Source organism: Muscardinus avellanarius (assembly GCF_963383645.1).
Source record: "Muscardinus avellanarius genome assembly, chromosome: 4".
Lineage (NCBI taxonomy): Eukaryota > Metazoa > Chordata > Mammalia > Rodentia > Gliridae > Muscardinus > Muscardinus avellanarius.
The window spans coordinates 37672647-37695954 of record NC_137789.1 but is presented as its reverse complement, the minus strand read 5'-3'; the positions used below and the strand labels follow the sequence as shown (position 1 = coordinate 37695954).

At 44.7% G+C, this 23308-nt stretch overlaps 1 protein-coding gene across 2 annotated transcripts in view; it reads right to left on the bottom strand.

Moving 5' to 3' along the window:
- Nucleotides 1–14009, bottom strand: part of UBR5 (ubiquitin protein ligase E3 component n-recognin 5) — a gene marked incomplete at both ends in the record, with an annotated part of 130388 nt that extends 116379 nt beyond the window's left edge. For both annotated transcript variants that reach the window (XM_080693631.1, XM_080693632.1), the window contains one exon: nucleotides 13948–14009. In XM_080693631.1, the coding sequence (XP_080549757.1) occupies nucleotides 13948–14009 (62 nt within the window). The remainder of the gene's footprint in view (nucleotides 1–13947) is intronic.
- Nucleotides 14010–23308: the final 9299 nt, after the last annotated feature.

Below are 23308 nucleotides of genomic sequence, written 5' to 3'. Positions count from 1 at the left end.
GGTTAGAGGACAGCTTCGGCAACCTAGCCAAACCTTACTTCAAAACAAAAACTTAAAAAGGTCTGGGGATGTATCTGGATGGCAGAATGCCTCTGGGTTCAAACCCTAGTAACACCAAATTAAAAAAAAAAAAGTAAACAAAACTATTGCAAACATCTTCCTTTCATTCTGGCTTTATTATGCACAGGAGAACACACAATCAAGGAACAAGAAAATACGATATTCTCAAAACAACTAAGAAGCTGTAGTTCCTGCCGTCTATCAGAGAACTTTTTTTGTTTGTTCTTAGCTTATTTTTTAAGGGATTCTTTTTATTTTATTTTTTATTTTTTTGTCTTTTTGGAACTGGAGTTCAAATCCAAAGTGCCACACCTGCAAAGCAGGCACTTTGCCACTAAGCTACATCCCAGCCCCTATCAGAGAACTTCTTAACTGGAAAAAGCAACCAGAGTAAATAATTTTCTACAATCTGCTTAGGTTATGTTATGCTTACAAAATATTTGTCAGGAGCCGGGCATGGTGGCACACACTTGTAATCCCAGGATTCAGGAGGCTGAGACAGGAGGATCGCGGTTCACGGAGAACCACTTAGGCCCTGTTTCAAATTAAAGAATAAAAACTAGGGCAAGGGGTGTAGCTAAGAGGTTGAATACCCCCATCGTTTCATCCCCAGACCGGCAAAAATTAAAAATAAAAATAAATTTTGTCAGAAAAACTTTCCATTTCAAAAAACTATTAGGAGCCAGGGTTATAGCTCAGTGTTTAATAGCAATTTCAAGTCCCTAGTTTCCATCACCACACCAAAAACTAAAAATAAAAAATAAACATATCATGCCCCCCACAAGGGCTATCACCTCTCAATAATGTCCTAGAATTTCCTAAAGGAAGACTGATGCACCATGGAACTGAAGACGCTTTTTACATTTCCAAAGAGTCTTGAGAGAAGCAGAGATGCGATAGAGAAGAAAAATAGTACTAACTGTCCTGTAGTTCCTGCCATGCAAAAGTTTTATGAAGCCAGAAACATTCTCCATGGATGTGTGGAGTGGCTGCTAACCATGCCCTGACTCCATCTCTGGGTGCAAGTGTTGCATGTACCCTTCAGCAGCTCTCAGAAGTCAAAGATGAGCCGCTGCTAACAACAAAAACCAGCCCACATGTCACCTCTGACCTTACAGAAGACACTCACTCCTGGTCCTACAACCTAAAGAGGAAATTATGAGATGCGACAGCAATCTGGATTGATCCTCCCGCTAGCAAGAAAAAGTATTCCTAGCGGGTTGTGATGGTCCCTGTACTAGAGAGGCTGAGACAGGAGAATTGCAGTTTCAAAGCCAGCTTCAGCAGGCTTGTGTTAACTTAGTGAGAATGTTTCCAAATAAAAAATAAAGCTGGGGATGTAGCACGGAGGTAGAATACCCCTAGGTTCAATCCCCTGCACACGTGAGCACGCACACACATGCACGCACGGACACACACACACACACACACACACACACACACCTTATACTTTTTTTTTTGGTGGTGGTGCTGGGAACGGAACCCAGAGGATTTCTACCTCGGGGCTACACTCCCAGACCTATTTTGTATTTTATTTGGAAACAGGGTCTCACTAAATTGCTGAGAGCCTCACTAAGTAGCTGAGGCTGGCTTCGAACCTGCAACCTGTACGATCCTCCTGTGTCAGCCTCCCAAGTACTGGAATTACAAGTGTGTGCCACCCAGGGCCTACACATACACCCTATAATCAAAGAACAACTACTAAAGAAACAAAATGTCACATTGTCCACAACAAAGTATTCTTTCCTCCCTCTACTGTTCTCTAATGCACACATACCAATCAGAATGCCCGATAAGAACACAATCACTTATAGAAAATAATCAATGGATTTCTTAAAGATGAAGGTTTAAATTTAAATACCACTGGAGATTTAAGCATAATAACTGAATTAATAGTTAGGGATACAGTTCAGTGGTAGAGCATGTACTTAAGTATGTGCAAGGCCCGGGGTCCCACCCCCAGTACAAGGGGTGGGAAGGATAAGTTTAAATGTCTAAACCAGATTTGCCCACCCACAATTAAGGAAAATCACTTCATTGGTGCTTCGTTTAAAGACTTATAGTAGGGTTTCTAAATGCAGTTCATGATGATACAGATTAATAACTAAACAAGTCCAAACTATTTCTGGATAAGAAACAAAGCCACTGCAACAAGTAATAGAATAAACAACTGAACAAATCCAAAATCCCTCCTCCAAAGCCCGGCGTGGTGGCGCACACTTGTAATCCCAGCATTCAGGAGGCTGAGACCAGAGGTTCACGGACAGCCTCAGCTACTTAGTGAAGCCCTCTACAACTCAGTGAGACCCCGTTTCAAAACAAAGAATAAAATATTTAAATAGGCAAATGCCTCCGGGTTCCACCCCCAGACCTGCAAAAAAAAAAAAAAAAAGAAAAAAATCCCTCCTCCAAAAACTCTACATATGAAACCCTGTTCTCATCATTAAGATAGTAAAATAACCCTACGATATTGTCTCTACTTTCTTAACCCTTCCATCGAATTAACTTCCTAATCTCAAACTCATCTTTTTCTTAAGGCTGACAAAACACATCAACCTTCACAGAAAGCAACCAAATTCATTTCCACCATCCCCCTGAATTAGGAGAGTCTCTGGAGTTACGGCTTGTCTATGAGGCAGAATGGTGTTTGAGTTCAGGTGAGGACTTGGGGCATCTTGTTGCCTGAATCCTGAAACAGCATGTTCATGCTGGAGCACAGGCAATGTTGGGTGTATGGTACTGAGGACTGAACCCAGGACCATTCAACCTCCAAGCCCGCCCATTTTAATTGGCACTAGATATTGAACTCTGGGGCATTCTACCCCCAAGCTGCACCTCTAGCCTCTGTATGTGTGTGTGTGGGGGGGGGGGGTGTTTAAACTGGGGGTACAACCCAGAAGAAGTCTACCTCCAAACTACACCTCCAGCCTTTTTTTTTTTTTTTTTTTTTTTTGCTGTACTAGGAGTAGAACCCAGGGGCATTCTACCTCCAAGCCACATGCCCAGCCCTATTTTTTATTCTTTATTTTGAAACAGGGTCTCACTGAGTTGCAAAGGGCCTCACTAAGTAGCTGAGGCTGTCCACAAACTGCTAAACTCCTGTCTCAGCCTCCCAAATGCTGGGATTACAAGTGTGTGCCACCATACCCAGCTCTAATGAAACTCTAAAATATAATCTCTTAGCCACACCTGGTGGTGAAGGTATGTAATCCCAGGACTTGGGAAGCTGAGACAGGAGGAGCGGAGGTTTGAGGACTGCCTCAGCAAGTAGTGAGACTCTCAGCAACCTAGTGAGACCCTGTTTCCAAATAAAAATAAAATAGAGCTTTTATTTTGGAGTATATAGCTCAGAGGTAGAAAGCCCCTGGGTTCCACCCCCAGTACCGCAAAAAAAAAAAAAGTAGAATGCCTCCAAGTTTAATAAGTTTAATCCCCAGTACCACACAAGAAAAAAACTCTTTACATATAATAATATGTAATTTTAGAGCAATTTTCATATGTAAATTTTCTATGAAAAATACTTTAGCAAATCAAAGTCATAAATTTTTCAAATACATAAAATTATACAGAATCAACTATATCAAAAAAAAGCCGGATGTGATGGCACACACTTGTAATCCCAGTATTTGGAAGGCTGAGACAGGACCACAGATTCACTGCCAGCCTCAGCTACTTAGTGAGGCCTTCCACAAGTTAGTGAGATCCTGTTTCAAAATAAAGAATTAAATTGGGCTGGGCGTGTAGGTCAGAGGTAGGATGCCCCTGGGCTTAATCCCCAGTACAGCAAAATAAATAAAACAAAACCAGGTGTAGTGGTGCATTGCAAACCTATAAACCCATTACTTGGGAGGATAAGATAGGAAGGACAGCCTCAGCAAATTAATGAGACCATCAAAAACTTAGTGAGGTCGGACAAGGTGGTGCACACTTGTAATCCCCACGCTTGAGAGGCGGAGACAGGAGAATCGCACAGGTTCAAAGCCGGCCTCGCTGGCTTAATTTCCAAATAAAAATATAAAAATAGGTCTGGGAGTGTAGCCCAGAGGTAGGAGGGTTTCCAAGAACCCCTGTACCACCAAAAAAAAAAAATAAATAAAATAAAATAAAATAAAATAAAATAAAAAATTTAATGAGACCCTGTTTCAAAATAATAAAAAGAACTGGAAGTACAGCTTGGAGGCAGAACACCTGAGTCCAATCCCCATACCACATACATACATACAAACATGCATACATACATGCAAACAAAATCTAGGTATGGCAGGAGCACACCAGTAGTCCCAGCTACTTGGAAGTCTGAGACAAGAGAATCTTAAATTCAAGGCCAGCCTCAGCAACTTGGCAAGATCCTCAGAGACTTAGCAAGACCCTATTTCATTTTGCTTTGTGAAAAATAAAACAGGCTTGGGGATGCCAGGCATGGTGGTACATGCCTGTAATACTAATATATGGGAGGCTGAGATAGGATCAAAGATTCCAGAACAGCCTCAGCAACTTAATGAGACTCTCAGCAACCTACCAAGACCCTGTTTCAAAACAAAAACAAAAACAAACAAACAAAAATTAAAAAGGGCTGGGGAGCCAGGAGTGGTGGCGCACATTTGTAATCCCAGCATTCGGGAGGCTGAGACAGGAGGATCGCAGTTCGGAGACAGCCTCATCTACTTAGTAAGGCCCTTGACAACTTAGTGAGACCCTGTTTCAAAATATAGAATAAAAAATAGGGCAGGGGGTATAGCTCCGAGGTTAAATGCCCCTGGGTTCCATCCCCAGTAACACAAAAAAGGGGGAAGCTGGGGAGGCAGAATGTCTCTGGGTTCAATCCCTAGTACCACACCCCCCCCTCAAAAAAAGGATGATAAAATGGGGGAAAAGGAGCCAGGTGTTGTGGTACACACTTGTCATCTCAGCATCTGGGAGACTGAGACAGGAGGACAGCAGTTCGCAGCCAGGCTGTTTCAAAATAAAGAATAAAAAATAGGGCTGGGCTTGTAGCTCAGAGGTAGAATGCCCCCGATTTCCATCCCTAGTAGGAAGGAAAAAAAAACAAAAAACAAAAAAACCCAGCTTCCTTCAATATACCCATTAAGAACTACTCAGGAGCAAGGGGTGGTAGCACAGGTCTGTAATCCCCGCTACTCCAGAGGCTTAGGCAGGAAAACCACAAATTTGAAGACAGCTTGGGCAACTAGAGAGATCCACTTCAAAATTAAAATTAAAAAGTGCTAGCTGGCCACACCCTTGTAATCCCAGCATTTGGGAGGCTGAGACAAGTGGATTCCAATTCAATTCGCGGCCAGCCTCAACTATTACTTAGTGAGGCCCTCCCCAATTCAGTAAGACCCTGTATAAAGAATAAAAATAGGGCTGAGGGTATAGCTTGGAGGCAGAATGCCCCTGGGTTCCATCTCCAGTAGCACAAAAATAAATAAAAATAAAAAGTGCTGAGGGGTGGCTAGGTGTGGTGGTACAAGCCAGTAATCCCAGTACTTAAGAGGTGAGACAGGAGGATCACAGGTTCAAGGACAGCCTCAGCAGCGTAGGAAGACTCTCAGCAATCTCCCTAGACTCTATTCCAAAACAAAAATCAGCCAGGCATGTGGTGCATACTTGTAGTCCCAGTATTTGGGAGGCTGAGACAGGAGGATTGGCAGGTTCGAGGAGTCTCAGTAAGAAGTGAGACTCTCATCAACCTATGGTGATCCTATTTCCAAATAATAAAGTAGAGCTGGGAGTGTAGCTTAAAGGTAGAATGCCCCTGGGTTCAATCCCTAGTGCCATAAAAAGTAAATAAATAAATAAGGTTGTAGCTCAGAAGTAAAATGTTCCTGGGTTTAATCCTCAGTTCAATCCCCTGGGTTCAATCTCTAGTTCAACAGGGAAGGAAATAAAAAGGCCCACAGAGTGCAATTTGACAGTCTTCTGTGCACCATGTAATTTCCTTCCTCAGTATCTCTTTACTCCTTGGTCTGAGTCAGTCACTGACTTCTTGATTTATAAAACTGATCTGCCCTCATTTCTTATTTTCAATTTTTTGTTGGGGTATTTTATAAGATTTAATCTTTCCTTAAGCAACTTACTTTTTTTTTTTTTTGCGGGGCTGGGGATGGAACCCAGGGGCATTTGACCTCCAAGCTACACCCCCTGCCCTATTTTTTATTTTGAAACTGGGTCTCACTGAGTTGCAGAGGGCCTCACTAAGTAGCTGAGGCTGTCTGCAAACCGCGATCCTCCAGGTCTCAGCCTCCCAAATGCTGGCATTACAAGCGTGTGCCACCACGCCCGGCTAAGCAACTTACTTTAATCACTTTACTAAGTGTGACTGAGCTCTTCCAGTACAATATTTCTAGTATTGTTTTTAGACAACAATCTCAATAATTAAGTAATATAAGACTGCCCACTGATGGTGTGACTCTACCCCACACAGCCTAACACTTGGATGCTGTTTTGGTGGGGTTTTGTGTTTTCTGTGTTTCATTTTGGTTTGGAGGGGTTTTGTTTTGGTACAGCCCTCCTGAAATTGCAAGCAGCTTCCCATTATGCTAACAAACCTTTGCTCAGCTCCAATACCTAGCATATCTTCTGACTCCAACTGAGAGGGCAAGGATATGCCAGAGTCTTTAAACTTGTTCCTAACAAAAAGAATAAGCACTCAATATCAAGCTCCAAGGGAACAACTGCAGTCTCTCTCTAACGCCAGCTCTCCAGGGGAGCCTCCAGTGATGGTGGCTCTGTCTCTCCCTGTAATGTCCAACATGGCAGTAAGGACATGGGGCTCAAGGACCTGAAATGTTACTAGGTATTGAAGAACTGACTTAAATTTTTATTTAACTTGTCCTAACCATATATATAGTTTTGTTGTTGTTTTTGCAGGTATGGGGATGGAACCCAGGGGCATTCGACCTCAGAGCTACACCCCCTGCCCTAATTAAGAAATTAATATTGCATGAATCTGTCTTCATAAAAATCGTCTCCATTTATTTTTACATCTGTAGGTACTAAAGATAATCTAGGCCACGGTTTCTCTACTGTACCATAAATGACCATTTAAAATAGGTAATTCAGCCAGGTGTGGTGATAAATGCTTGTGATCCTACCATTTGGGAGGCTGAGACAGGAGGATCGCGGTTCACAGACAGCCTCAGCTAAGACTTAGTGAGGCCCTTTGCAACTCAGTGAGACCCTGTTTCAAAATAAAGAATAAAAAAAAAGGGCTGGAGGTTTAGCTCAAAGGTAGAATGCTCCTGAGTTTCATCCCCAGTATGGCAAAAAAGAAAAAAAAAAAGAAAAACAGATAATTCTGTTGAGGAGGCTGTCTGCATTACAGGATGTTTGACACCACATGTCTGGCCTCTATCCACTAGAAGCCAGTAACAATAACCCAAATGTGACAACCAAAAAATGTCTCCAAGTTTGGGACGTAGCTCAGTGGTAGAGATGTGCTCAGCATGCTCAGGCCTCTGGGTTCAATCCACATACACACACACACACACACAACACATATGCACACGTGTGTGCACAGTCCCCAGACACTGCCAAACATCCCCCAAAGGGTAAAACTGCCATCAGCTGAAAATCACAAATTTAGGACTAAGAGGCTAAATTCTTTACTCAACTCATTCTTTACTCAATTCTTTACTAAGAATATTCTAGGACAAGTTCTTTGAGTTCCTGTTTTTCTATTTGGAAACCAGGCAACACATAAAAGCAGTTAAAAGTAACCATGTCTTTATAATATTTTCCACAGAAAGCCGGGTGTGGTGGCACATACTTGTAATCCCAATATTTGAGAAGCTGAGACAGGAGGATTACAGGTTCTTGGCCCCCTCAGCTATTTAGTGAGGCAACCCAGGAGCATTTGACCTCTGAGCTACACCCTCAGCCCTATTTTTTTACTCTTCTATTTTGTTTGGGTTTTTTTTTTTTTTTGAAGATTTAAAGAAGTTTATTAAAAGATAGAAATACAGAAAATAGAAATACAGCCCCATGCCAAAATGGCATGAGGGGGTGACTCAAATGCCCAAAACGACCAAAAACAGAAAATTACCGTGGGTTCTTGTCCTAAGCTAAGAAAAAATATGCATAGCTTGGACAGTTGCTGAAGATTTAAAGAAGTTTATTAAAAGATAGAAATACAGAAAATAAAAATACAGCCCCATGCCAAAATGGCATGAGGGCGTGACTCGAAATGAATACACCCTTGTTTGTTTTTTGTTGTTGTTTTTGCAGGTGTAGGGATGGAACCCAGGGGCATTCAACCTCAGAGCTACACCCCCTGCCCTATTTTTTATTCTTTATTTTGAAACAGGGTCTCACTAAGTTAGAGTGCCTCACTAAGTAGCTGAGGCTGTCCGCGAAAGTGATCCTCCTGTCTCAGCCTCCCGAATTGCTGAGATTATAAGCATGTGCCACCACGCCAAGCTTTATTCTTCTTTTTTTTTTTTTGGGGGGGGGGAGTACTGGGGATGGAACCCAGGGGCATTCTACCTCCAAGCTACACCCCCAGCCCTATTTTTTTTTCTTTATTTTGAAACCAGGTCTCACTGAGTTGCAAAGGACCTTACTAAGTAGCTGAGGCTATCCTTGAACCATGATCCTCTGGTCTCAGCTTCCCAAATGCTGGGATTACAAGCCTGCGCCACCACGCCCAGTTTTTATTCTTTATTTTGAAACAGAGTCTCACTAAGTTACAGAGGACCTCACTTAGTAGCTGAGGCTGTCTGCAAACCAAGATCCTCCAGTCTCCGCCTCTGGAATGCTGGGATTACAAAAGTGGGCCACGACGCCTGGCTAATGAGACCCTATTTCAAAATAAAGAATAAAAATAGGGCTGGGAGCCGGGTGTGGTGGCGCATGCTTGTAATCTCCACGCTTGGGAAGCTGAGACAGGAGGATCACACAGGTTCTAAGCCAGCCTCAGCTACTTAGTGAGGCTCTCAACAACTTAGTGAGACCCTGTTTCTAAATAAAGTAAAAAAATAGGTCTAGGAGTATAGCCCAGAGGTAGAAAGGCTCTGGGTTCCACCTCCAGTACCACCAAAAAAAAAAAAAAAAAATTATATATATATATATATATATATATGGCTGGTAGTGTAGCTCAGATGAAAAAATGACCCTTAGTTCAATCCCCAGTTCCCTAAGAAAAATAATATTTTCCACAGAACTTACATTACGGTATTTGTGTTTTCTCATCCTCCATTATCTCAACTGTTCCTCCATCATCTATAAGCGGTACTGTGTCTACATTAGAGACTGAGTTGAGGGGAGGGGCAGGGAAGGAAGACCTAAGAGGTTAAATGACTTCCCAATCAGCACATAGTTTCAAACTCCAGATTCTAAGCACACATCTATAATTCCAGTACTTGGAGGCTGAGAGAGGAGGATCACAGGTTTGAGACCAGTCTCAGCAACTTAGCAAGACCCTTAGCCACTTAATAAGACCCTATTTCAAAATAAAAAACAAAATGGGCTAAGGGTATAGCTCAGAGATAGAATGCCAGTGGGATCAATCCTATCTATACTAGTTCACCTCATTCCCTTACAGCACCTACAAGGCTGTAAGAAAAAAAAAAAAAAAAAAAAAAAAAACCCTTTTGAGAGGGCAATCTTCACCAAGACTACATGTGACTGCACAACACATTGTAACACCAAAGGCAAAGCTCACAAAATCCCATGTAAAAACAAAGAAAACTAGTTTGTATTGTAACCAACCTGAATCCTGAGAAATAACTCTGGGACAAGCCATACATACCTGCATCACCTAAGGCCTCTCCTAATCTAGTACTAGGAAAAGGTTAAAAGGGTCAGCCCTCTGACAAAAGGCAGAAGTCAGAGGCAAGCCTGGTGACCACAAGCTTGTAATCCCAGTACTTGGAAGGCTGAGACAAGAGATCAGGTTTGCAGCCAGCCTCAGCAACTTAGTGAGGTTCTCAGTAACTTAGCAAGACCCTGTTTCCAAGTTAAGAAAAAGATAAAATAGGGCTGGGGTGTACCCATGAGGTAGAAAGCCCCTGGGTTCCAGCCCCAGTACCACAAAAATAAATAAATAAATAAATAAATAAATAAATAAATAAATGGCAGAAGTCTATCTGGAGCCCTAGAGAATGGAGTTAGGGAAAGGAAATAAGACAGGTAGTTGTTTTAAGGCTGGGATGCCAGAGCCAATAGAAATATTCTGGAATACAGAGCAAGTGGAATAGTGGAAAGAGCTCAGGACTTAAATTTTTTTTTTAAAGTCAGAAAACCCATCATGTAGATTTCAGATGACTGTCAGTAACTAACTTGTACCTCTGGATGTATTCTATAAATCCCTGGACCTATTTCTTCAACTCACAGGGAGAGGACTGGTCTACATGACTTAGACACTGTCCAGGTGTCAGAAAGAGGGCACTGCCAGTTCTACCCTCAACTTCCACATGCAGAACCATGTTCTTGAAACACAGCACTGACTCAAGAAATACCCTGGAAAGAAAGCCAAAACATTATAAAAGAAAATATAGAGAATACTAGTGTACTCAGGCCCCATTTTCCTGGTGCTGGGACTCCAACTCAGGGTCTTATGCATGCTAGGCAAGTGCAAAAAAGTGTTCTTTTTTGGGAGGGGGATTGAATCCAGGGGTATCCTACCTCTGAGCTACACCCCCAGATCTATTTTTCTATTTTTTTTTTCCTTATGGTACTGGGGATGGAACACAGAGGCATTCTACCTTTGAGCTAAACTCCCCTCCTGCCTTATTTTTTAGTGTGTGTGTGGAGGGGGGGCTACTGGGGATGGAACCCAGGGACATACTACCTCCCAGCTACACCCCCAGCCCAGTAAGAGTGTATTTATTTTGAAAAGCAAACTTCCTGTCTCAGCCTCCAAATTGCTGGGATTACAAGTGTGCATCACCACACCTGGCTTTCCTATTTATTTTTTTGAAACAGGGTTTCACTAAGTTGCTGACAGCCTCACTGAGTTGCTGAGACTGGTCTTGAACCTGCAATTATCCTGTTTCAGTCTCCCAAATACTGGGATTACAGACATGTGTCACCATATGGAGCCATTAAAAGTTTTAACTGAGCAATCTATTTGCAGTACCATACTGCTTGTCTAATCTTACTGTTTTTAGTGTATAGAATAAGTATACCTATTTATACCCTGTTTCCTCCAAAACTGTCATTCATTATTCATTTGTGACTCCCACAGACACATTTCTCCTATTAAAGTGAAGCATGGACCAGGCACAGTGGCACACTCCTGTAATCCCAGTATTTGGGAGACAGGAGTTAACACTCGGCAACCTCGCAAGACCCTGTTTCAAAATAAAAAAGGACTTGGGAGTGTGTAGCTCAGAGGCAGAATGCCTCTGGGTTCAATCCCCAGTACCAAAATAAATAAATAAATAAATGACAAGTTATGGTAGCACACACTTTTCTAATTCCCTAACTAAAACGTGGTCGTTTTTATCTGAAGATGAAAAATTCTGGACTGCTTATTCCAATTAATTGAAAGGTTCCAGAAAACCAAACCTTTTGGAAACAGATCTGTCTCAACCAATAGGTTGGTTCTATTACTTTGCAACTAGTTATGCAAAGATCTCTACTTTTTAAGGACACACAAAACAGGTTGAGCCACAAATCAACTACTTCAAAACAAAGTACCCTGCCTGTCTCAAATGCTGCCTTTACAACAGGACATGAATATTAGAAGCTACTAATAGTCCCTAAGATTTCAGCCAAATGCCACTTTAATGCAATATGTCATGACTCAAATCCACTGATCATTTTCCTATTTCATGAAAAAACCCTCAAAGATCTAAATGTTTTTAGTATTCTACACTGAACCTAAAAGAATTTAAAACAAAGCTGATCTATTGTTTATACTAGGAATAGGGGGGAAGGTAGCTTTAAAAAAAACTTGTAAATTTTTCAAAGAACTGAAACAAAAATACTAAAAAATGATTCAAAGTATCCAACTTAACTGTAAAATAGGCTTTGGCATGCATAGCCAATTGAGTAAACTAGTCAGGGTTCTTAGTACATAGTCAGGACTAATATAGAAAACATGCCCTACTTCTCCCCGGTGCAATTTTCTAAGTTAGGAGACAAGCTGTGCGGCAATCACCAAACACTACTAGCATGCTTCTGTGACACCAAAGTTACCCTTACTACTAACCTGTATAAAACTTACCCAAAAAAATCTTACACTTGTATTAAAAAAAAGACCTCTAATGAAATCATCTCAAAGGATCTCATAACAAAATGCTAAGTAACTTAAGGGTTATTTCCATAAAGAACCTATACGACAACCCCAAATGGTTAACATTTTCAAAGAGTATTCCAAAAGTTTTCACAAACCTGTATTTAATAATATGGCTACTACAAAGATAAGACAAATCCCGAACTCAACGCCAGAAACTACGTCGCCAGATCCGGATTTAAAAGCAGCCGGCCCCACCTGAAGCGGTTAGAGACACTAAGACAAGAGCCATTATCTTAGCAGCAAGTTAGGCCTCTTCCTCTCCCGGCAAAGCGCATGGCAAACAGGGCGTCACACAACTTGAGTCACCCGGTCACTTAGCAAAAATTATACCTAACTTCTCAACTCGGGACCAGATGGCCGGGTATGCGCAAAAGAAATATACAGAGCAGGGAAGTATTAGGAAGAGGGAGGATTAAAATGTCCCACTTTCTGACCTGTAAACATTTGGCCCATCATTAGCTCAGAGTCCTAGATTCTAAGACATGCTTTAATGGAGGCCTCCCTCAACCACCTCTGAATATGTTTTGAAACAGCAAAGGAACTTTTTCTGCTCTCTTACAGTTCCCTGAAAGCATGCGGCCCTACAATTCAATACCCTAAACTAACAAGGAACGGTGGAGGAAAGAGAAGGAATCTAAATCAAAACAGTCTTAACGAAAGACCAAAAAAAAAAAAAAAAAAAAAATTTAACCAAAATTCCTCCAACGCCCATAAGCAAACCCAACCCAGAAATTTACAGTGTGTTAAGAAAAGCAGCATTGCAAACAGCAAACGTAAGTTTTCCTTTGACACTCTACGCACGGTTTTCAGCTGTCAAATTACAACTCAGGAAAACACTATCATTAGAATAAAAAAGGGAACAAAAAAGCTCGCACCACAGGGGCCAGGAGCTGGAGCAGCCAGCACCATTTCAGGGGAAGGAGAGCAAAGGGAATCCAATCCACTTCCCCACCCCCGCCTGCATTCATCCCCTCCCGGGGCTGGCAAACCTCACAGTCGGGACTCAAATTTAATAATAATAACAATAATCATGGCGCTTCCTCTCTCCCTCCCTCCTTCCCCCACCCCGTGATCTGCCGGGAATCGCACCCCCCTTCCCGGGATCCCCGGGCTTGGCAGGTCCAAACCTGACCACCCCACCGGACAGAGCTCGCCCGACCCGGCTCAGCCTACTCCAGGGCCCCCGGCCCGGCTTCCCTTCTTCCCTCTCTTTTTACCTCCACCATCCCCCATCCGCATTGTCTGTCTCAATTCAACTTTGACTAATATGGATTCCTCCGGCCTGGGCCGGGCGGTAATTACAGCCCGCCCCCCGGGAGCCCGAGCGCCCCCATCTCCGCGGAGTTCAACGCGGCTCCTCGCGGGGGGGGGGGGGGTCTGGGGCGCGCTCGCCCGTCCACACCGCGGACCCCGTCCACACCGCGGACCCCGTCCACACCGCGGACCCCGTCCACACCGCGGACCCCGTCCACACCGCGCTCCGCCCGTGACCCGAGCCCCCGGGTGGAGAAGTTTGCCCCGGAAGGGGCCTACAGGGGGCAGCGAGGACCCCCAGCCGGCCGGCGGGACCGGCGTAAACACCAGCGCCCCCGGCGTGGCCCGTGGGGAGAGGGAGGGCGCCCCTCCCCCGCCGGCCCCATTACCTGTCATTGAGCTGGTCCTCGGTGCCCGGCAGCGGGTGGACCACGAAATGGATGGACGTCATGGTGCTTCCTCCGGGTCCTCCTCCCGGGGACGGCCCCCTCCCGACCTCGCCCGCCCCCCCGAGCCCCTTCCCCTCCCCGAAGCCCGCGGCCGCCGCCGCCTGCCAGTCCCCAGAAGGAGGGACGCGAGTGCGCAGGGGCCGCCGCCTCCCGGCCGGGCGTGTGTCCGCGGCCCGGCGGTCCGGCGGGGCGCGCAGGAGGGCGGATCAACGCGCCGCCCGCCCGCCCGGCCACAGCGCAGGGGCGCGAGGCCGACGGCCGGCCCCGGGCGCGCCGCCGCCAGCGGCAGCCGGGCGCGGGCAGAGCCGCTGGGGAGCAGCGAGGGGCGCGCGGGGCCCTGTGGTCCCGGCGGCGGACGGGTCGGCCCGGCGAGGCGGGGACGGAAGGGAGCCCGCACCGCGCGTCACTGGCGACCAGCCGCCGCCGCCGCCGCCATCTTCACTTCTAGCCCCGCTCCTCCGTCTCGCAGGCTCCGCGCCGGAGCGCGGGGGAGGGGCGGCGAGCGCAGCGGAGGGAGGAGGCCGGCGGGCGGGGGCTCGGCCGCGAGGCGGGGCGCCGGGAAACGGGCGGTAAGGCCCTGCCGATTGGGCGGCTCAACGACGTCGGGCCACGACGCTGTAAGGCGCGCGCCCATTGGCGCGTCCGGCCCCCGAGCCAGCCCCCCCGGGGGCGGGGCGTCCCCGAGCCAGAGTTCCGGGGAGCACGTGTTAGGGAAGGCGGAGGCGGAGGGCGAGCCCGCCGGGCGGGGGCGGGAAGGGGAGCCCCGAGGGGCGGGGGGCCCGGGGCACCTTAGCTCTCTGGCTCTGATTTCCCAGGGGCAGCCCTATTTTGCGGATCCTTAAGGGAGTTTGTTGTTGTTTCCCGTCCTTCACAGTTTTATTTAAAGTGGAAGTGTAAAAATCGGGGGGGGGGGGGGGGGGCAAGAAATGCATAGCCTTTTAAGGTAGTTATGTAAGGGCCTTACCAAAAGGTGATGGTGGGATCTTGGAAGTGACTGCAGCAACTTCTTTGATCCCGTTTCCAGCCATCACATACCAGCACAAAGACGAAATGTGGAAATTTCCACTAATTTCCTGATTTAAGTGATTCATGTGTGTGTGTGTGTTTTACTTTTTGTGTGTGTGTGGTACTGAGGATGGAACCCAGGGGCTTTCTACCTCCGGGCTACATTCCCATACCTATTTTGTGTTTTATTTGGAAACAGGATCTCACTAAGTTGCTGAGAGCCTCACTAAGTAGCTGAGGCTGGCTTCGAACCTGCATTGGGCAATCCTCCCAAGCGCTCCCAAGCGCTGGGATTACAAACGTGCGCCACCACACCCGGCTTGTGTTTTATTCTTGAATGAAAAAATGATATACCTATTTCTACAAAGGGGTTCTTCAACTTAAGGATCACACTGGCAAATTCTTCAATGGATCTATCGGGTTTTTTCCTGGAAGCCGGTACATAGCTTTCTTGTCAAAGGTTTCTATGATTCCTTCAAAAAAGCAAGTACCTTTTTCAAGACAGAAACTGAGAACAAGAAGCCTCTTCTGTGTGTGGTTGGTCGTTAAATCAGCGGTTATGTAAACGTTCTTAAGGATGAATATGAATATTCCTCTGCTGATGCACTGCCCACATTTCTTTTCAGAAGGTCCTTTGGAGCAAAATATATAAAAATGTGTAAGTCAGGATAGACTAGGTCCCCTTTCAGGCTGATAAGGGAAAACTTTAGGAAGTCATTAGCTCCATCATCACCCTAATTTAAAATAAAAAGTGATTTCAGGGCCACTCTTTATTGAAAGTCCATGTGAGCCAAGCTTGGTGGTGCATACTTGTGATCTCAGTAGTTCAAGGACAGCCTCAACAAGTAGCAAGAATACCCCTGGGCTCAATCCCCAGTACCACAAAAAAAAAAAAAAAAAAAGGAAAGAAAGGTCATGTGCTGCTGGAAAAGGAAGGTAGCTGGATGGACACTGCTAGTTTTAGAGCCAGACAAACCTGGATTTAGGTCATTAGTTATTTATGCTATCATGGCATCTTTTTTTTTTGATAAACATTCCATACTAATAGAGACCTAATAAATAGATAAGACCTAAATAAAATAATGGCCAGAAGTGGTGGCGCACGCTTGTAATCCCAGCATTTGGGAGGCTGAGACCAGAGGATCGCTGTTGGCCTACAGCCTCAGCTACTTAGGCCCTTCGCAACTCAGTGAGGCCCTGTTTTAAAAAATAAAAATATTAAGCCGGGCGTGGTGGCACACGATTGTAATTCCCGCGCTTGGGAGGCGGAGACAGGAGGATCATACAGGTTCGAAGCCAGCCGTGCTGGCATAAGAGACCCTGTTTCAAAAATATAAAATAGGTCTGGGAGTGACCCGGAGGTAGAAGAGCTTCCAGGAACTCCAGTACCACCAAAAAAACTAATAATAATAATAATAATAATAATAATAATAGAGCTGGGGGTGTAGCTCAGAGGTAGAATGCCCCTGGGTTCCACCCCCAGTACTGCAATAAATAAATAAATAAATAAAATAATTATACTATCCCCATTAGGTAGATGAGGACACTGGGCCTCAAACCCTTAGCTAATGCTGAAGCTGAGACTAAAACTCAGGTCTTCTGATTCCCTTCCTCCCACTATACCACAACTGCCATCTCGCAGTTAATAATTTAGAAGGAACAGACTATTCAAAGCCAATAGAAGAAAAATATGACATAATAGATGCAGTAAGAGTGCTATAAAAGTTAAAGCAGGAAGTGATTTTAGCCAAGAGAATTAAGAAAAGTCATTTAAGCTGAGCCTTCAAGAAGGTTGTGAGCAAATAGAGTCTCTGGTCTTTTCCTTTTAGATTTGCTCCGCGCGGACCACACCCTGCCCATACATTGCTCACTCCTTTCTTCCAAACCTGCCTTCTCCATCAGTTCATTATGCTTCCAACCTGATCCACCTGCTTCTAGTTCCCTATAACTGAAACCCAAGGTTAGTCTCCCCCCTCTAGGCAGCCATTCAAACTGCCTAGGGGTTCTTGACAACCAAATTGACATTGCTACCTTTTCTTCTTCTTTTTGGTACCACCTGACACATCAGGAAAAATATTCTTAGGAGGAGAGAGAGGCAAAGTAAAAGCATGGAGTTCAGAACGTCCCATCACATGGATGGATGGGTGAGGAGGAAATAAACTAGCAAAATGGAGAAAAGTAGGATTGAAGCCCGGGGCGGTGGCACAAGAAAATTGCAAACCAATATTCACACAAAAATGTTGCCGCAAATGTTCATTGTGGCATTTTTCATGATAGAGTAAACCTGGGTATGGTGGCCTACACCTGTATGTAGTCCCAGGTACTTAGGAGACTAAGGGGAGAGGATCTCCTGAGCCTACAAGTTTGAGGCCAGCCTGGACAATAGCAAGACCCTGGCTCAATAAAAAATAAGTGAGAAAAAGTGGAAACAAACCTAATATCCATCTACTGATAATTGGATAAACTGTGACAGATAAATACAATGGACTATCATTTACCATTTAAAAAAAAAAAAAAAAGTACTGCTGGGTGAGGTGGCACATACCTGTAATCCCAGCACTTGGGAGGCTGAGATATAAGGATCACAGGTTTGAGTCCAGCTTCAACAATAATGATAATCTCAGCAACCTGGCAAGTCCTTGATCCAAAATTTAAAAAAAAGAGCTGGGCGGGGTGTGGTGGCGCACGCTTATAATCCCAGCATTCAGGAGGCAGGGAGGCAGAGACTGGAGGATTGCAGTTTGAGGACAGCCTCAGCTACTTAGTGAGGCCCTTCGCAACTCAGTGAGACCCTGTTTCAAAAAATTAAAAGAGGCCGGGCGTGGTGGCGCACGCTTGTAATCCCCGTGCTTGGGAGGCAGAGACAGGAGGATCGCGCAGATTCGAAGCCAGCCGCGTGCGCTGGCTTAGGAGACCCTGTTTCCAAATAAAAATGTAAAAATAGGTCTGGGAGTGTAGCCCGGAGGTAGAAGGGCTTCCAGGAACCCCAGTACCACAAAAAAAAAAAAAAAAAAAATTAAAAGACTAAGAAATAGGACTAGGGGTGCAGTTCAGAGGTGGAGGTAGAATTGCCCTGGGTTCCATCCCCATTACCTCAAAAAAAAAAAAAAAAAAAAAAAGAGCTGGGCATACAGCTCATGAGTAGAATGCCCTTGGGTTCAATCCTCAGTACCAAAATAAAATAAGGGCTGGGAGCTTAAAGCGAGAATGTCCCTGGGTTCGACCCACAGTACCGCAAGAAAAAAAATACAAGTACTGAAACACACTACAATAAGCATAAGCCTCGAAAACATTATAAGCGAAAGAAACAAAGACCAAACACTCAAGACTCTCTTTATATGATGGATCTAGAAAAGGTGAATTCATAGAGACGGTAAGTAGATGCCAGGGGCTGGGAGGAAGGAAAACTAGAAAATAAATGCTAAGGAGATTGTTGTTTTTTTCCCAATGGGTGATGAAAATTGTGTTAGTTAGCTTTCTATCCTGACAAAATACTTGGAAGAATCAACTTCTAGCCAAGCGTGGTGCAGTACACTTGTAATCCCAGCCACTGGGAGGCTGAGACAAAAGGATCGCGGGTTCGTGGCCAGTCTAATCTATTTAGTGAGGACCTCCACAACTTAGACCCTGTTTCAAAACTAAAGAATAAAAAATCCTGCCAAGAGTGTAGCTTGGAGGTAGAATGCCCCTGAGTTCAATCCCAGTAACCCCCCCAACACACACACACACACACACAAGAATCAACTTCAAAGGAGGAAACATATATTTGGGCTCACAACTTCAGAGGTTTGGTCCATGCTTGCACGGCCTCGTTGCTCAGGGCCTGCGATGACGCAGTACATCATGGCAGGGGTGCTTGTGGAGACGATTCTCGCCTATGACGGCTGGGAAGCAGAGAGAGACACTGGGGTCCCAATACCCCCTTCAAGGGGCAGCCCCTGGTGACCTAGCTGTTCCTACCACCTTCAGAAGGTTTCATCACCTCCCAGTAGCACCTCCTTGGGGGGCAGGGAGACCAAGCCTTTAACACATGGGATTTTGGAGCACACTTATCCAAACTATAGCGAAAATATTCTGGAATTAGTGTTGATGGTTAAATATAATTCAAACTGAATACAAACCACTGAATTTTTCACGTGTGTGTGTGTGTGTGTGTGTGTGTGTGTGTGTGTGTGTGTTACTGAGGATTGAACCCAGGGACATTATACCTCTGACCTACATCCCCAGTCCTATTTTGAAACAGGATCTCACTAAACCACGGAGGGCCTCACTAAAGTAGCTGAAGCTAGCCAGTAACCTGCTATCCTCCTGCCTCCCAAGTACTGGAATTAGAAGCATGTGCCACATGCTCAGCAATTTCTCACTTTTTTTTCAGTATTGGATGGAACCCAGGGGCATTCTATCTCCAAGCTACACCCCATCCTATTTTTTATTCTATATTCTGAAACAGGGTCTCTCTGAGTTGCAAAGGGCCTCACTAAATAGCTGAGGCTGTCTGCAAACTACTATCCTCCTGTCTCAGCCTCCTGAATGCTGGGATTATAAGTGTGCGCCACCATGCCCAGCTTCTCTTTTTATTAAATGATAAATTTAGTGAGATATAATGCATATACCATAAAATTAAGCCATTTAAAGTGAAAAATTAGCCGGGAGTGATGGCGCATGCTTTTAATCCCAGCATTTGGGAAACTGAGACAGAAGTATCCAGGTTCTTGGACAGCCTCAGCTACGTAGTGAGGCCCTTTGCAACTCAGTGAGACCCTGTTTCAAAATAAAGAATAAAAAATAGGGCAGGGGGTGTAGCTTGGAGGTCGAATGCCCCCCTGGGTTCCATCCCCAGACCCGCAAAAAATAAATAAATAAAATAAAGTAGAGCCAGGCACATGCTTGTAATCGCAGCATTTGGGAGGCTGAGACCATAGGATTGGGGTTCACGGACAGCCTCAGCTACTTAGTGAGGCCCCTTGCAACTTAGTGAGACCCTGTTTCAAAATAAAGAATAAAAAATAGGGTTGGGGGTGTAGCTCGGAGGTTGAATGTCCCTGGGTTCCATCCCCAGACCTGCCAATAAATAAATAAATAAATAAATAAATAAATAAACAAATAAATAAGAGAGGAAAGAGCTGGGCGTTATGGCACTCTGTTTCACAATAAAAACAGCTGAGAGTATGACTCAATGGTAGAAAATTCTGGATTCAATCCCCACTACCACACATACACACACACGCACACACACACACACACACACACACACACACACGCACACAATGATAAAATTGAGGAAAAGATGACATGAAGTACAACTTCTTTTTTTTTTTTTTTTTGAGGTACTGGGGATGGAATCCAGGGGCCTTATACCTCCGAGCTACACCCCCAGCCCTATTTTTTATACTTTATTTAAAAACAGAGTCTCACTGAGCCGCAAAGGGCATCACTAAGTAGCTGAGGCTGTCCAGGATCCTCTATCCTCCTGTCTCTGCCTCCAAAATGCTGGGATCACAAGCTTGTGCCACCACACCCACCACACCCGGGGAAATACAACTTCTTGGAGCATAAAATTGCCTCCTTCAATTCGCCATAGAAGACCTTAGGAGCAGGGTGTGTGGCAAAGGTTTATAACCCCAGCTACTCCAGAGGCTGAGGAAGGAGGTTCACAAATTTGAGGCCAGCCTGGGCAACTTAATGAAACCCTGTCTCAAAATAAAAAATAAAGCCGGGCATGGTGGTGCACACTTGTAATCCCAGCATTTGGGAGGCTGAGACTTGAGGATCGCAGTTCATGGGCAGCCTCAGCTACTTAGTGAGGCAAGCTCAGAGGTCGAATGCCCCTGGGTTCCATCCCCAGACCCGCAAAAATTTTAAAAAATAATAATAAAAAGGGAGCTGGGTCTGGTGGCACATGCTTGTAATCCCAACATTGGGAGGCTGAGAGAGGAGGATTGCAGTTCATGGACAGCTTCAGCTACTTAGTGAGGCCCTTTGCAACTCAGTGACACCCTGTTTCTAAATAAAGTATAAAAAATAGGGCTGGGGTGTAGCTCGGAGGTAGAATGACCCTGGGTTCCATCCCCGGTAGCCTCCCAAAAAAGATCTTAAAAATAATAAAAAATAAAAAATAAAAAAATAAAAAGGGGTGGGGCAAAGCTCAATTGTAGAGTGACCCTGGGTTTAATCCCCAGTTTAGCAGGGAAAAAAAAGACTGACTGAAGTGTAATTTCACACAGCCTTCAGTTATTAAATTTTCCTTTAGAAAATATTTCCTAGCAATATAAATTCAGGTTGTTATATACTATTTTTAATTAATAAGCTAGCTTCTACTTTTTCATTGTATTTTTATAAATTTATTTTATTTACTTTTATTTATTTATTTATTTTGTGTGCTGGGGATTGAACCAAGGGGTATTCTACCTCTGAGCTATACCCCCAGCCCTATTTTTTATTCCTTATTTGGAAACAGGGTCTCACTAAGTTGCTGAGAGCCTCACTAAGTAGCTGAGGCTGGCTGCAAACCTGTGAGCCTCCTGTCTCGGCCTCCCAAGTAGTGGGATTACAAGCGTGCACCACTACGCCCAGCTTTTATATTTTGGTTTTGGTACTGAGGAATGAACCCAGGGGCATTCAACCTCTGATCTACACCTCCAGCCCTATTTTATTTTTGTTTTGAAACAGGGTCTTGCTAGGTTGCTAAGAGTCTCACTACTTGCTGAGGCTGTCTTTGAACCTGCTATCCCCTTGTCTCAACCTCCCAAGTATTGGGATTAAAAGCATTTGCCACCACACTTGGCTTAATTTTTCTTTTTCTTTCTTTTCTTTTCTTTCTTTCTTTTTTTTTTTTTTTTTTTTTTTGTGGTACTGGGGGTAGAACCCAGAGGCTTTCTACCTCTGGGCTATACTCCCAGACCTATTTTATATTTTATTTGGAAACGGTCTCACTGAGTTGCTGAGAGCCTCACTAAGTAGCTGAGGCTGGCTTCGAACCTGTGCGATCCTCCTGTCTCAGCCTCTCAAGCGCAGGGATTACAAGTGTGCACCACCATGCCCGGCTTATTCTTATTTATTTTTATTTTTAATTTATTTATTATTTTTTAATTTATTATTATTATTATATTTTTTTTTTGGTGGTGGTGGTGGTACTGGGGATGGAACCCTTCTACCTCCAAGCTACACTCCCAGACCTATTTTTTTATATTTTTATTTGGAAACAGGGTCTCTTAAGCCAGTAAGGCTGGCTTTGAACCTGTGCGATCCTCCTGTCTCCACCTCCCAATCACAGGGATTACAAGCGTGCGCCACCAAGCCTGGATTATTTTTAATTTTTGAAGCAGGATCTCACTAGGTTACCATGTACTGACCTGAAACCTGCAATTCTCCTGTCTTCTCCTCCCGAGTATTAGTATTGCTCTTCATAGCATTTTTTGGAACGTCTCTACCATTTGTCCAAAAGGGATTTATTGGGTAACTACTAGAAACCATGCACTAAGTACTGGAAATAGATGCACTGGAAAAGGTAAGGTTCCTGCTCTCATAAGGCTTATAATCCAGTGGTGAGAGGTGGAATGGGCGAGGTTATAGATATTTCAACAAAGCGGTTGAGATACTTGCTCAAGGCTATACAGAAGGTAAGAGAGTCACTATGGACCCATCACGTTCTATATGACACTAGGGGTCATTTAATCCGATGCCTTCCTTTCACAGAAGAATCTGAGCTCAGATGTTAAAGTGCTGAGTGACACACACAAGCATCCCGAGTGACCCTGGATAACTCTTAAGGTCAATGTATGAAAGATTTCTTTTAGCTAGCCTAATGGGCCCTGGCAGAAATGGGAAAGACTTCCGAGATGCTGTAGTCACTGTTCATAACTGCTTGCCCTGTGCTGGGCACTGTGTCATGCTGGAAGCTGGCAGAGAACGAGACGGGTACAGTCACTGCCCTGGGGCTTCATGGGGACTGGTGGTTCCTAAGTGCAGGTGTGACAGCTATTTCAGGGGCTACCTACGACCCTGCACATTTCTGCCCCCTTCTCTGCCACTGTGATTGCATTGGTCTGGACTTGGCCTTGGAATCTGTGTTTTGAACACTCTCTGCAGGTGATTCTGATGAGCAGCTAGGTCGGGAACCACAGACCTAGGATAAACCTTAGCTTGGCTTTTAGAACTGAGAATGCACAACCAAGAGTGAAAGAAAGAAAGAAAGAAAGAAAGAAAGAAAGAAAGAAAGAAAGAAAGAAAGGAAGGAAGGAAGGAAGGAAGGAAGGAAGGAAGGAAGGAAGGAAGAGCTGGGCATGGTGGCGCACGC